Source organism: Cornus florida, unplaced genomic scaffold, assembly GCF_030987335.1.
Source record: "Cornus florida cultivar Cherokee Brave unplaced genomic scaffold, ASM3098733v1 CherokeeBrave_3.0.0_Hap2_Chr08, whole genome shotgun sequence".
NCBI classification, from domain to species: domain Eukaryota; kingdom Viridiplantae; phylum Streptophyta; class Magnoliopsida; order Cornales; family Cornaceae; genus Cornus; species Cornus florida.
The window spans coordinates 53,246,566-53,259,378 of record NW_026775578.1 but is presented as its reverse complement, the minus strand read 5'-3'; the positions used below and the strand labels follow the sequence as shown (position 1 = coordinate 53,259,378).

The window sequence follows — 12,813 nt, the reverse complement described above, 5'->3', positions numbered from 1 at the left end:
GTCACTTAATTTTTTAAATTAAAATTTAAATAACTATTTTAAAATGTATATAAATAATATAAAAACGAAGAAAAGAAATTTAAATAACTATTTTAAAATGTACAAAAATAATATAGAAAAGAAAAACCCCATTGTTATTGGTAGCATTGTCAAACTTGTAAAATAAATTTTAATGTTTTTAGTGTGATCTAAAGTTTTTCTTAGAAATTAGAAAATAAAAATAAAAGACGTTTCTAACTTTCTACAGTTTTTCAATTCAAGAAAATAAATATAGATAACAAAAAGTTAGATATCCCATGCTCTTGTTGTGTGTAGAATCTCTAGATGCAGTGAAGCAATAAGATATGCCACAAAACAAATAACATGCATTAAAGCATCATACATTTTAGTATCATGCTCTCACGGAAAACTGCACATATAATATACTACATATAGAAATTCCTTTAGAATGACAATAGGAAAAAATGAAACCCGTTGTGGAATATCAAATGACAAATAAGATGACTGGTGTAAAATCTTACTCAATTATTCACTGGAACATGCAAAAGAATGTATGTACGTTTTTTTGTAGCAGAAATCTGCTCCAGAATAGATGATTGCATGCCTCACTTTCATCTGCAATGCAATTGTGCAACTGCAATAATTTATGTTATTTTTTCATAATAATTATATATAAAAAAAATCCAAGAACAATTGATACTAAGAAAGGGTAATCGATCAGTGGGAAGCCTAGCACCACAACCACCATTGTTAACCCCAAGCACTGGCCAGAATAAATTGCTATTGAGTGAACAAAGAATAATATATATTGGAGCATGAAATTTATCTCCAGATACAAATTGATGATGATCGATGACATTTTTTCCAATGACTACTCTCTTGATATTCGTGTTAATGTTGGTTTTCCTACAAATGTTGTTGTCTCGCAGCTGTTGTATTGATGATATATTGGATAACTGATCATATTAAGAAGGTGACTTACCATTAATGAGATGTGTTTGCAGTTAAGAAGGTGACTTTTTGGAAAGGGTGTTGGTAGTTAAGAGGGTTAAAACTTTTGAGTAGTACAGTTTTTTTGTTTTTTGAAAAGTCATATAATTTTGTTTGTTTAAAATTTAAATAATTGTTTTAAAGTGTATATAAATGGCATACATGCTACGCATATATATTAAAATAGTAAAGGTGTTTGTAGTTAGAATGTGTCATTTAGAAGAGGGGTGTTTGTAGTTAATATGGTAACAATTATTTACTATTTAAAAAAATAATTAGCTTGAAAATGTTTTAATGAAGAAGTGTTTATATAATTAAGAAGTGACTATTTGAAAAGTCATGTTTATTTTTTGAAATTAAATAATTGATTAAATGTATATAAATAATAGAAATAGAATCCACTTTTTATAAGGGATATATATATATATATAAACTTGAAAGGACCAAAGGACCAATTAGCCCAGCGGTATCATCCCTTTCTTTCCGGGAGGTCGGGAGTTCGAACTTCGGTGGAGATAGGGTGTATGAGAAATTGCTTTAACTTCTAAAAAATAAAAAGACAAGGGGACAAACACATTTTTTTTTCTTCTTATTTTCATATATATAATAAATTTAATTTAGTAATAAATTATTATATGTAAGGGTATATTAATAACTTCACACTTAATCGGGGCGGGACGGGTTTACCCCAGCCGGGGAATTTAATAATAAATTATTATATGTAAGGGTATATTAATAACTTCACACTTAATCGGGGCGGGGCGGGTTTACCCCATCCCGACCCCGGCTGGGATTCAAAATTTGCCTCCATTCTCATCCTCGTTTAGTTAAAAGGATCCTTATCCCCGCTATAAACGGGACGGTGCCTAGACGGGGATGGAGAATTTGTCATCCCTAAAAAGGAGTTAAATAATTGCCACCTCTTGGTGATGTCCAAGTGGCAAGAACCAATTCAACCACGTGGCAAACAAACGTGTCAGGACGGTCCAATACGCGTCGGACACACTTAAAAAGGCGGAGAGTAGTGAGAGATGATGCAGCACGAGACGTGTCACGTGCTAACACATGTAATGGAAAACCATGAAATCCTGATTGTCAATTTGTGATTCGCTGTCGCGTCCTCCGCAATCCTGCGACCGCCCATCCGCCTCACATTTTCTGATGTGTTTCTGACATGTGTGCCAACAGACACTCCCACTGGTCTACTACTTTACCTTGCTTGTCTCCTATATTTACGAAAATACCACCACCAAATTCCAACGTGTCTTCCGATTACATTTGGAAGAACCGAGAAGTAGACGATGACAATATCACTACCTTTGTGTGTGGGGTTGGTTCGATGGATAGATCCCAAAAGCAAACAAAACTCATGTCCCATCATATACAAAACTAATGTACCCATTCTAGTACTGGTAAATGCAACTGAAATTTATATACTAGTCCAATCAGTTTATTGAAAAATAATCAAATGGGCAGTCGTTGGGTTGGTATAAGGATTTCTCAAGTCAAAAGTGTTTGTGTTTTGCTTATTTGAATGAAAGAGCACATGCTTTATTTGTAATTTTAAAAACACTTTTTAAAAATTAAAAAATAATTTTTAAAAAATAAATCTCTGAAAACAAGTCTTTTTATAATTGAATTTTCCAAAAATTGAATCAAACAAAATTTTTTGTACAGTTTTCAGTTTTCAGCTTGAAAATAAAAAACTGTTCTCAGAGTTACAAATCAAACATGCCCTAAAAATTATTTTTGAAATAGAATGAACCCTCTTCCGTGTAGGCAAGGATGTTGAAGAAATTGAATTTTTGAACTCCGGTTTGTTGGATACTTATTGGAGGGTCATTCCATATTGGATTCGGATAACAAAGTAATTGAATATATATGAATTGTGTGTTAGCACTACCTAATAACTTAAATTTTTAAGTCAATTCGCACACAACCTGTCCTGTATTACTCTGTATATTGATCTTAGAATCAAACCCACTCAAAGAGTCTAAGCCCCACTACAAACAAGAATCTCATCTCACGTCAAACCCAATCTAATCCAACCCCAACTAAGGGTTTTAGATATGAATTTGTTTCAATTTTTACAAAACTGATGGGATCAAATTGGTTTTTTTTATTTTATGACTAGACTCTAGACCAGACCAAGAACATAGATGTGGCAGTGTATAAGAGAAGATCTGATATGTTGAGTCGTGTGATTTTTTATTTTATTTTTTATTTATGGTAGTAATACTATTAGTTGTTATGTTAGAGATGGAGGAGGAGGGTATAAGTCTTAGACACGAATTCAAAAAAGATGAAAAGTAGGTCAACCACTTGGGCAATAACACAAGCAGTCGCGTGACATTTAATAACCATTTTACTGAAGACTATCTTTCATTTGACAGATAAATTATATAAATATTTTTTATTATTTCATTAAAGATAAAGCTTGATTGTAATTCAAAGAATTCATGTGAGCTGTGGTTATATTGAGTCAAACACTGAGGTGTTCATTCATAAAATTGATAATTAAGTCTTGAAAATACCAAACTTTCCTAGTTGTTTAAACTGTTTAATGTTTAATGACAAGTAAAGTTTTTATCACTTAACTTAATTTTATATTTTATTTTTTGATTTTAAGTGATACTTATTCCTCGAAGTTATTAAAAATTGTTATAAAATTAAGTTGATCAAATAATAATCACTTAAGTATTACTTGCTCGGTCTCAAAAAAAAAAATTAATTTCCAAAAAAGACACTCTTTTTAAGACAGAGAGAGTGTTTGATAGAATTAAAAATTAAGTACTAAACATTGTAAGACGTGATTTCTAGCTCACTTGAAACTATATTCATTTATAAGAGATACTTATTCATTTAAACGTATTCACATTTTTAAATTTTTGTTATTAAATGCGCATAATTAAATATGCCACTTAACCAAGAGTTAAATTATCCAACAACGCATTTAATTAAATAGAAATGTCGCGAGCGAAAATACTCTTATGGTATGCATATAGAGTATATAATCTCCTATACGTTCTAAAAAATCCATAGTATTCAATTTTGGATCAGATAAAGACCTAAATACTGAAAAGATTAAAGTGTAATTTTATAACTTAATTAAAAAGAAAAAGGTAAAAAAAACTAATTAAATGTGAAATAACTACACTGTCATTCTTTTTATATATATAATATAGGGTTGCGGCAAAAAATACCCTTATGGTATGCATATAGAGTATGTAATCCCATATACTTTCTCAACCTCATTACCATTTAATTTTAGTGCAAACAATGGTCTGAATACTGAAAAAACTAAAATTTTCTCCTACAAGTGAATAAAAAATAAGTAAAAAAACTAATTAAATATGACAAGTGTGTGTATAATATATATATATATATATATAGACATCGGAAGAGACAAGAGTGTTTTTAAAATTTTATATAATAAAAATGTCATGTGCAATGCACGTGAATAAATGTTTAATGAAAGAATGACATCAAGCTATTATTTGCCACATTTTTTCAAACTTAACGGACTTATATACTTAAAATAAAAAAGAAATTAGTGTTATTTGCCCAAAATGTAAATATTATGAATGTTTTTTTCACTTTGCACTTATAAGAGTATTATAAGAAGAGAAAAGAGTATTTTTATAATTTTATATCTTAACAGTGACTCCAAGCTCTCTTTTTTTATCCATTTTTCAAACTTAACGAACATAAATATATAACATAAATCCTAATTTGCTCATTTTTTCAAACTTAATGAAATTTTATATACCCAAAATAAACCATAAAAATATTATTTGCCCAAAATTAAAATATTAAATGTCTTTTTCTCACTTTCCCCTAATAAGAATTATAAAATACTGAGTGTTTAAACTAAGTGCTCAACAAAGTTAATAGTCTGTGACATTGTGTGTCAATAATTGAGAAAAATGGCAATTCTGTGAAATTGTATTGAATCAACACCTTTTTTTATTGAGTTCACATTTTGTTACAATGCATTCAACCTAGTTTTGAACTATTTAATACGAATGAGTCCAACAAACCGAACATGTGGTCTACGTCCATTTAACGCTCTTCGCTTCTGATCACAAACCACAACAACCCCACTCTCTTCCCAACTCTCTCTCTCTCAGCTAATCAGACTCTGTTGCTCAACTCCACCGTCCATGGCGGCCGGAATTTCCATGGCCTCGAGCTCGAGGTCGTTCCATTTCTGCCGAAACCCATTTCTTGGCCCCAAGCCCACCTCCACCCTCACCCCCACTTCACTCTTCTCAATCTCCATTCGTCGATTCGATACTATTCTTCGGTCCCGAAGAAAGCCGACCTTGACGGTCTGCTTCGTGGTGGAGAACGAGAAATTGAACACCCGGATTGAGACAGAAGCAGAGGAGGAGAGTTCGGAAGAGATTGAGAAACAGATCTCGGCCGCACGCGTGGCTGAGAGGCAGGCCAGGAAGAGATCAGAGCGGTTCACTTACCTCGTTGCGGCAGTCATGTCTAGTTTAGGAATTACGTCCATGGCCATCTTGTCTGTTTATTATCGCTTCTCTTGGCAAATGGAGGTACTATCATCTCTCTCTCTCTAGTTTCTCTCTAGATAGCTTTGGTTCCCCTTTTCTGAAATTGGGTTGTTTGGATTTAGGGTGGAGAGATTCCCTACTCAGAGATGTTTGGTACATTTGCTCTCTCTGTCGGTGCTGCTGTAAGTTCCACTCCCCTACAATTCCTTTCTTTACTTAAACTATATATATATATATATATTCACATATATACACACATAATTTTTGAAAATTTATTTATGGGTAATTAAATTGGATTGATAAATAAATCAAATTGGTTTTTTTTTATTATTTAATTTCAGGTGGGGATGGAATTTTGGGCAAGATGGGCTCATAGGGCGCTTTGGCACGCTTCTTTGTGGCACATGCACGAGGTTTTTGTTCTCTTATCTCTGTTTGGTTGAAAGGAAAGTTGAACTAGGAAATTTTAGATAAGGAGATAGATATAAGGGAATCCACTATACAAGATTTAACTTCTATTTTAGTCAATTTTCTCAGCAACCAAACGAGGGTTTTTGATGAACTTTGTTGGTAATTGCAGTCACACCATAAACCCAGAGAAGGTCCTTTTGAGCTTAATGACGTATTTGCCATTACAAACGCGGTTCCAGCCATAAGCCTCCTCTCCTATGGTTTCTTCCACAAAGGCCTCATTCCTGGTCTCTGTTTCGGTGCTGTAAGTCTCTCTCTCTTTCTCTCTTATCTCTTCCACTTTCTCTTCTCTCTATATAAGTGTGTATGTATATGTATATATAAATCTGAGTTAAATAGTTAATTGTTTTCTTAATAACGGTTTTTTAACTACTGATTACCTGTATTTGTCATTATGACGAAATTGTCCCTGATATTTTTTAAATGAACTCGTGAATTTCGTGCAGGGTCTGGGTATTACGGTCTTTGGGATGGCCTACATGTTCGTTCACGACGGTCTCGTTCACAAGAGATTCCCGGTGGGGCCCATCGCCAACGTACCCTATTTCAGAAAAGTTGCAGCGGCCCACCAGGTAGTTATACACCAGTCTTACACATGATAATAACCCATGATTATACATATATACAGTATATTTTTGTGATGGAATCTGACGGTGTTGATCTTATTTGATTTTGTTGACTGGGATTTTAGCTACACCATTCGGACAAGTTCAATGGAGTGCCATATGGGTTGTTTTTGGGACCAAAGGTGATCCTCTAATCCTTCTATTATTTTTGTGTCTATTTCTCGGGCATAATGGTTTCAGTCATTTAAACCTATTTGTCATGCACAATGGTTGTTTATATTTGTGGACGAGACTCTCGCATTACGGATTGTTTGACCGAATTTTCAAATCTATTTGTCAAGCCTAATAATTGTCATTTAAACATAATTTTTAGACATAATGGTATATGTCCATTTGTGGATGAGACTCCCATTGGGTGATTATTTGCCGGAATTTTCAAACCTATTTGTCAGGCATAATAATTTTTAAACCTATTTGTCAGGCATAATGGTTTCGGTCATTTAAACCTATTTGTCATGCACAACGGTTTATATTTGTGGACGAGACTCTCACATTACGGATTGTTTGACCGAATTTTCAAATCTATTTGTCAAGCCTAATAGTTCGTCATTTAAATGTTAGACATAATGGTTTATGTCCATTTGTGGATGAGACTCGCATTAGGTTATTATTTGACGAATTTTCAAACCTATTTGTCACGCATAATAATTTTTATCATTTAAATCTATTTATCAAGTATAATAATTTATGTCATTTAAAACCTATTTGTCAGACATAATAGTTTCTTTCCATTTGTGGATGAGACTCACACCAGGGGATTGATTGACGGAATTTTCAAAACTATTTGTCAAGCATAATGGTAGTTTCTGTCCATTTTGTGGATGACAATTCACATTACGGGATTGTTTGACGGAATTTGATATAAAAAATAAAAATAAAAAAATAAATAAAAACCCTTCGACTAGACAAATAGGTTTGAGTAATTTTCCAAATATCGTTACTCATTTTAAAATTTTAATACTAAGTAACTTCATGGGATTGATTCTAGTGTGTTGTGGTGCAGGAAGTGGAAGAAGTGGGAGGGCATGAAGAGTTGGAAAAGGAGATCAAACGGAGGATTAAAGCATCGAGTGGTTCATGATTGGGGTGATTCCATGTATGTCGATGGAAGGAAATGATTGTGAAAGAAAAATAATGGAAAGGAAAAGGAAAAGGAAAAGGAAAAGGGAAATGAATGATGAATCAGTTTGCGTGTACATTTCTGTTTTTAATTCTATAGTTTTTGCGTGTGCGCCATAGTTACACTACTTAAATACGGTACACAATCAAGAGCGCGAATAGCACACACTACCCACACTGCTCATATTTCAACAATGGCTGGAATAAAAAAGGGTTGAATTTGGAAAATAGAAAGAGTCACATTTTTAGTGTGCAAGTATTTTAGGTAACGTATGATTTTGTCATAAATGGCATTATTAGGAGAATAGATGTGTTGATAAAGATGTATAGTGATTGAAGGAACACATTACAACACATTTTTCCATAGCAAAAGGTCGCTCCAAACTTCACCCAAGTCTTTAGGTTGGTCACACCCAACAGATATTTTTCAAAACTGGCCTAAACCACCTGGTTTTCACTCCAATCTCGGGATTAGAGTTCTACTTTTTCTTTTCTTTTCTTATTTTTCTTTTTTGTTTTTATTTGATATATATATATATATATATATATATATATATATATATATATTATAATTAGACTTGTTAATAGATCAAATTCGGATATGATTTGATGTATTCCAAATTTGATAACTTGGCAGAGTAAATCTGAACTTCTATTTTTACAATAAACACCCTGTAAGTCCGATTTTTGCAACCAAAAAAAATAAATAAATAAACAATTTGATCAATTAAAAAATATAGTTATAGTGAGTGTATCTGACTTGTTAATTTAATTGATTATTACATTTAAATTGTTAATAAATTATTAGATTAAATATTTAATTCATATCTGAATTATCATATCTATTTAGACCGAATTTGGATGAAAATTTTGATCAATTAAAAAATTTAGTTATAGTGTGCCTTAAAAATTTTCAACACAATTAAATTTGTATTTCAATACATTTGTTCTACCTTTTAATAAAATAACTCGAACAAATGTGTTAAAAAGACGAATGTACAAATGTAGAACAAATACATTTAATTTTCTTGTCACAAAATTAAGTTGTTATGTAAGGAAATCTTCTCTCCTTTTGTTCACACTCTTGACCTCTTTTAAAATTGTTAATTCGTCCTTTTTAAGTTTAAATACTCCGTATGTAAATTACAAAAATTAAAAGATTTTAAAATTTAAAAGGTAGTGATGAAAACTTGAAAACAGATATTATTTTGGTCTGACTTTTCAAATAGGATATTGTTTGAGGACAAGTAACATTAGATAGAGGAAACACTTCTAAGCTTGAAATTTTTTTTTTTTTTTTTGGGGAGGGGGGGTGTTTGGTCTTTTACTTTGTGGGGTCTATTTTTGTAATTTCGATAGAGTTTTCTTCATAAATTTTTAAAAATTTATGAAAAAAAAAATTCAGTGAGGGCGAATTGTAATATTAGTGGGGTCATCTTCAAAAATTTGTAAAAATTTACAGTATAAAATGTAAAAAAAAATAATTCAGTGGAGGCAAATTATAATTTTAGTGGGGTAGTATCTTAATAAATTCTGAAAAATTTGAAATATAAAATGAAAATATAAAAAATTCAGTGTAGGCGCTAGATCCGTGCATGCATGGTTCGCGATCGCAGTGTAACAAATTTAGAAAAATATCGATATAAACTAGTCGAATCCAACAGTTCAAAAAAAATTCATGCTATGCCCCGCCAATAAACATTTAAATTTCAATTAAACTGAGTTATGCACAAAATTTATTATTCTTAATCAACTAAAATTAAGCACATTCATTGACATGACATACCCGCTATGAAGTATGGACACTCCTTTCAGGGATTTCGTACCAGTGTCGGACACTTTTCGAACACGGACACGCGTGTCCGACACTTCTGTGAAGTGTCCTGAAATTATTTTTTATTGGACACGGCGGGGTATATTTTGTAATTTTTTTAAAAAGATAAATAGGGTACCTAATGTAATTTTTTAGAAGTTTAAAAGTAAAAAATAAAAAATAATAAAATAATAATAATAAAAAAACAACAGAGTATTACACAGTAAATTTATTTTCTCTCACTTTCTCTCTCAGTCTCTCCTCTTTTTCAATTATCTCTGTACATGAAAAAAAACATTTTTTTTTGGTTTTTTTTTTTCACATTTTCATTTGAAATTTAAATCAACTTTATTTTTTATTTATTTTTTGTTTGGTCTTATCTATGTTTTTCTTATAATAAAGATAAAATTATTGAAATTGGTCATGTTATTTGTTGTTGTTTTATTTGTAATTTTATATTTATATATATCTGTTTGTTATTAGAAAAATGAATGTGTAAAGTTTTAATAATTATATTTTAAATATATAATTATATATATATATATATATATATATATATATATATATATATAATTTTATAAGCATATTTTCACCATATTCATGTTTTATTTTTTAAAATTTACCATATTATCGTATTCATATTTTATCATATTGGTATTTTGTGTCCATATCGTTGCTTCACAGCACAACCGACTCACTCGATATTTTTGCGCTGATGCAACAAAAATTAAGTTATGTTGATGCACCGTGCACAACAACACACGGCACAAGAAAATCCACACTATTCTAGAACTTACTCCATTTTGGTGTGTGGTAGACGTGTAGTCGCCATATCCACCCATATGCATTGGGGAATGGGGACCAACTTTTCTTTGTTATTTTTAAAATGCAGCCAATAGAAGTCCTTATTGGCTCAAACTATATTCACTTCTTTTAGATTATTCCTATAATTTAAGGATTAATTAATTAAGGGGGAGCTTTTCTCAACGAGGAAGACATTACATTCCACACACATCTCTCTCTCTCTCTCTCTATATATATATATACATATATATATATATATGTATATAATACTATATTCGATGAGGTCAAAAGATTTCCGAAATAATCATGAGATTATATGGTAGTTATTTGTCAACATTGAGTTGTGACTGGTTAAATTATTTCATATTGCATTATAGTATAAGAAAGTGCCCATTGAGGTAGGAATACAATAGGCAATATAGGTAGTGCTTTTTGAATTGTCATGGGCCACTCAAGTTATCGATCGACATCGAATATGATTATATTATTCGAGTTATTTAATTGATAGTGTCTATGTTTTTTAAGTAAGTGTACGTGTAATGTTTGAATCTTTTACTCTCCTAATCTGTCTGAAGAAAAAAAAAAACAAAAAACAAAAAAAACTGTATATATTTAACTATTAAGATTATATAGCTTTGATTTTTTTTTTTTTTCTTTAACACTCCCACACTTGTCACAAATTATGAGATAATTGATCAGTTCTGCGTATTATATTATATTATTTCAACTACTTTTTCTCTGACATTTCTCTTATTACCTAACTTATATAGAATTTATTATTTTTAAGTGATATCAATAATCAAATTATTCATTTGACTAATTTTTTGAATTTATTTAATCCCACATAAATATTAGTATTTTCTTTCAACTAATCTACCTTTTTTTAATTAAAAAAAAAAAAAAAAAAAATTCTACCCGCCCAACCTAATACTTGGAATGACAACCAATAACTAAAATGAAGGGATTGTTGGGGACAATGTGGTCCACTTTAGTCTCCCGTTTTTTTGTGACAATACCCAACCCTTTGCAACCAACCTTGTGTGCTTGTCGACTGGACATTGGATGGTCTTCATTAAAAAATAATTGAAGCCCACCTTAAGATTATCTTTTCACACACACACACATACACTTTTTATGCCTAATTGTTATTTACTACTACTTTATAGGGTAAGGTATATCCAATTGTCAAGTAAGATTGTTGTGGGAGAATATTAACATACAAAAAGGGTGCTCAGCTTTTTTCAAAAGATTAAAATGCCCCTTGTCTATTCATTATCAAGATTTTTTTATTTTTATTTTTATTTTATAAAAATGGAAAAAGAAAATCGAAAATTTATTTAGCCTAGAGTTCATGTTGAAATTTTCTTTTTTAATTTGAAACAAATGGTACTAATATTGTGGCCAAAAAGATGATTGATTAGAGAATGCTTTTATATTCAACAATCAATTATGGCAAAATGTAAATATTAATTAATCAATCATTTAGAAGTTGGAAGGGTATTTCGCAATTCGCCCAAAAAAAAAAAAAAAAATACAATTTATTGAAGTTTTGAGAGACAGAGAGGGAGAGTGAGCTTTACACTTTCAACTCTTTGTTCACACTGCCACTAGACATGTATATAAACTACACCTCAACAACTTTAGAAGTGCGCTTTATCCCATTAACTTAGTTGATTTGAATATAATTATATTAGAATTAAGTTAGATTTTAAACAAGTTGAGTTAGACAAATTCTAATAGAAGATTTCTAGGCGAAATTGGTCAAATGAATTGCTTGATCCGTAATTTTTGATTAGTCGCATATGTTCATTATATTTTTGCATGCATAATTAATTAAAAGTTGTTGATCAATTAATTTATGTCGAAACATTTCAACTATGTTAGTTATTCATTCTAATTGAAGCAAAGCCCTCCTCGTGAGACACCTTACTTTTGGGTGTGGGAAAGTTTTGATTTTTCCTTTTAATTGAATCATTTTACACAAAATAATCGACTCCCAACATTGCCACGACTATTAGCAGCCCTTCTCGTGAACTTATCAATCATGCGCACTAAAACACTACTAGTAGTAATAATATGGAAAATCAACAAAAATACAATTTATAGTTCAAATTTCATTCTAATTTGAGGTCAATGTGATGAGTGAGACCAAAGCTAAATTTGTTAATGGGGGTACGTGGAGATTGTATTAGCAACCCACATATGTAATGGGGACCAAATTCTTTAGACTGAGTGGGATGATGCATTTCACTTTATTATCCACGGATGATTGATTAAGATGTAATTAATGTGGACTATATACCTGTCAACAAAAAAAAAAAAAAAAAAAAAAGCACACGTAATCCTGTCAATTACCATATCATCCTTTTGTTATTAACGGCCGACATGCTGGTCAATCATGTCAATCCATTATATAATTAGATGATTTAAGAAGAAAAAAGAAAAATAATACATTTTTTTGATGATAACG

At 31.0% G+C, this 12,813-nt stretch overlaps 1 protein-coding gene across 1 annotated transcript; it reads left to right on the top strand.

Annotated features, from left to right (window-relative positions):
- Nucleotides 1-5,031: 5,031 nt before the first annotated feature.
- LOC132271737 (beta-carotene hydroxylase 2, chloroplastic-like) lies at nucleotides 5,032-7,860 on the top strand. Its single transcript, XM_059773209.1, has 7 exons — nucleotides 5,032-5,552; nucleotides 5,633-5,692; nucleotides 5,852-5,923; nucleotides 6,091-6,225; nucleotides 6,428-6,553; nucleotides 6,673-6,729; nucleotides 7,611-7,860. Exons 1-7 carry the CDS (start codon nucleotides 5,154-5,156, stop codon nucleotides 7,686-7,688), a joined length of 927 nt encoding a protein of 308 aa, XP_059629192.1. The 5' UTR covers nucleotides 5,032-5,153; the 3' UTR covers nucleotides 7,689-7,860.
- Nucleotides 7,861-12,813: the final 4,953 nt, after the last annotated feature.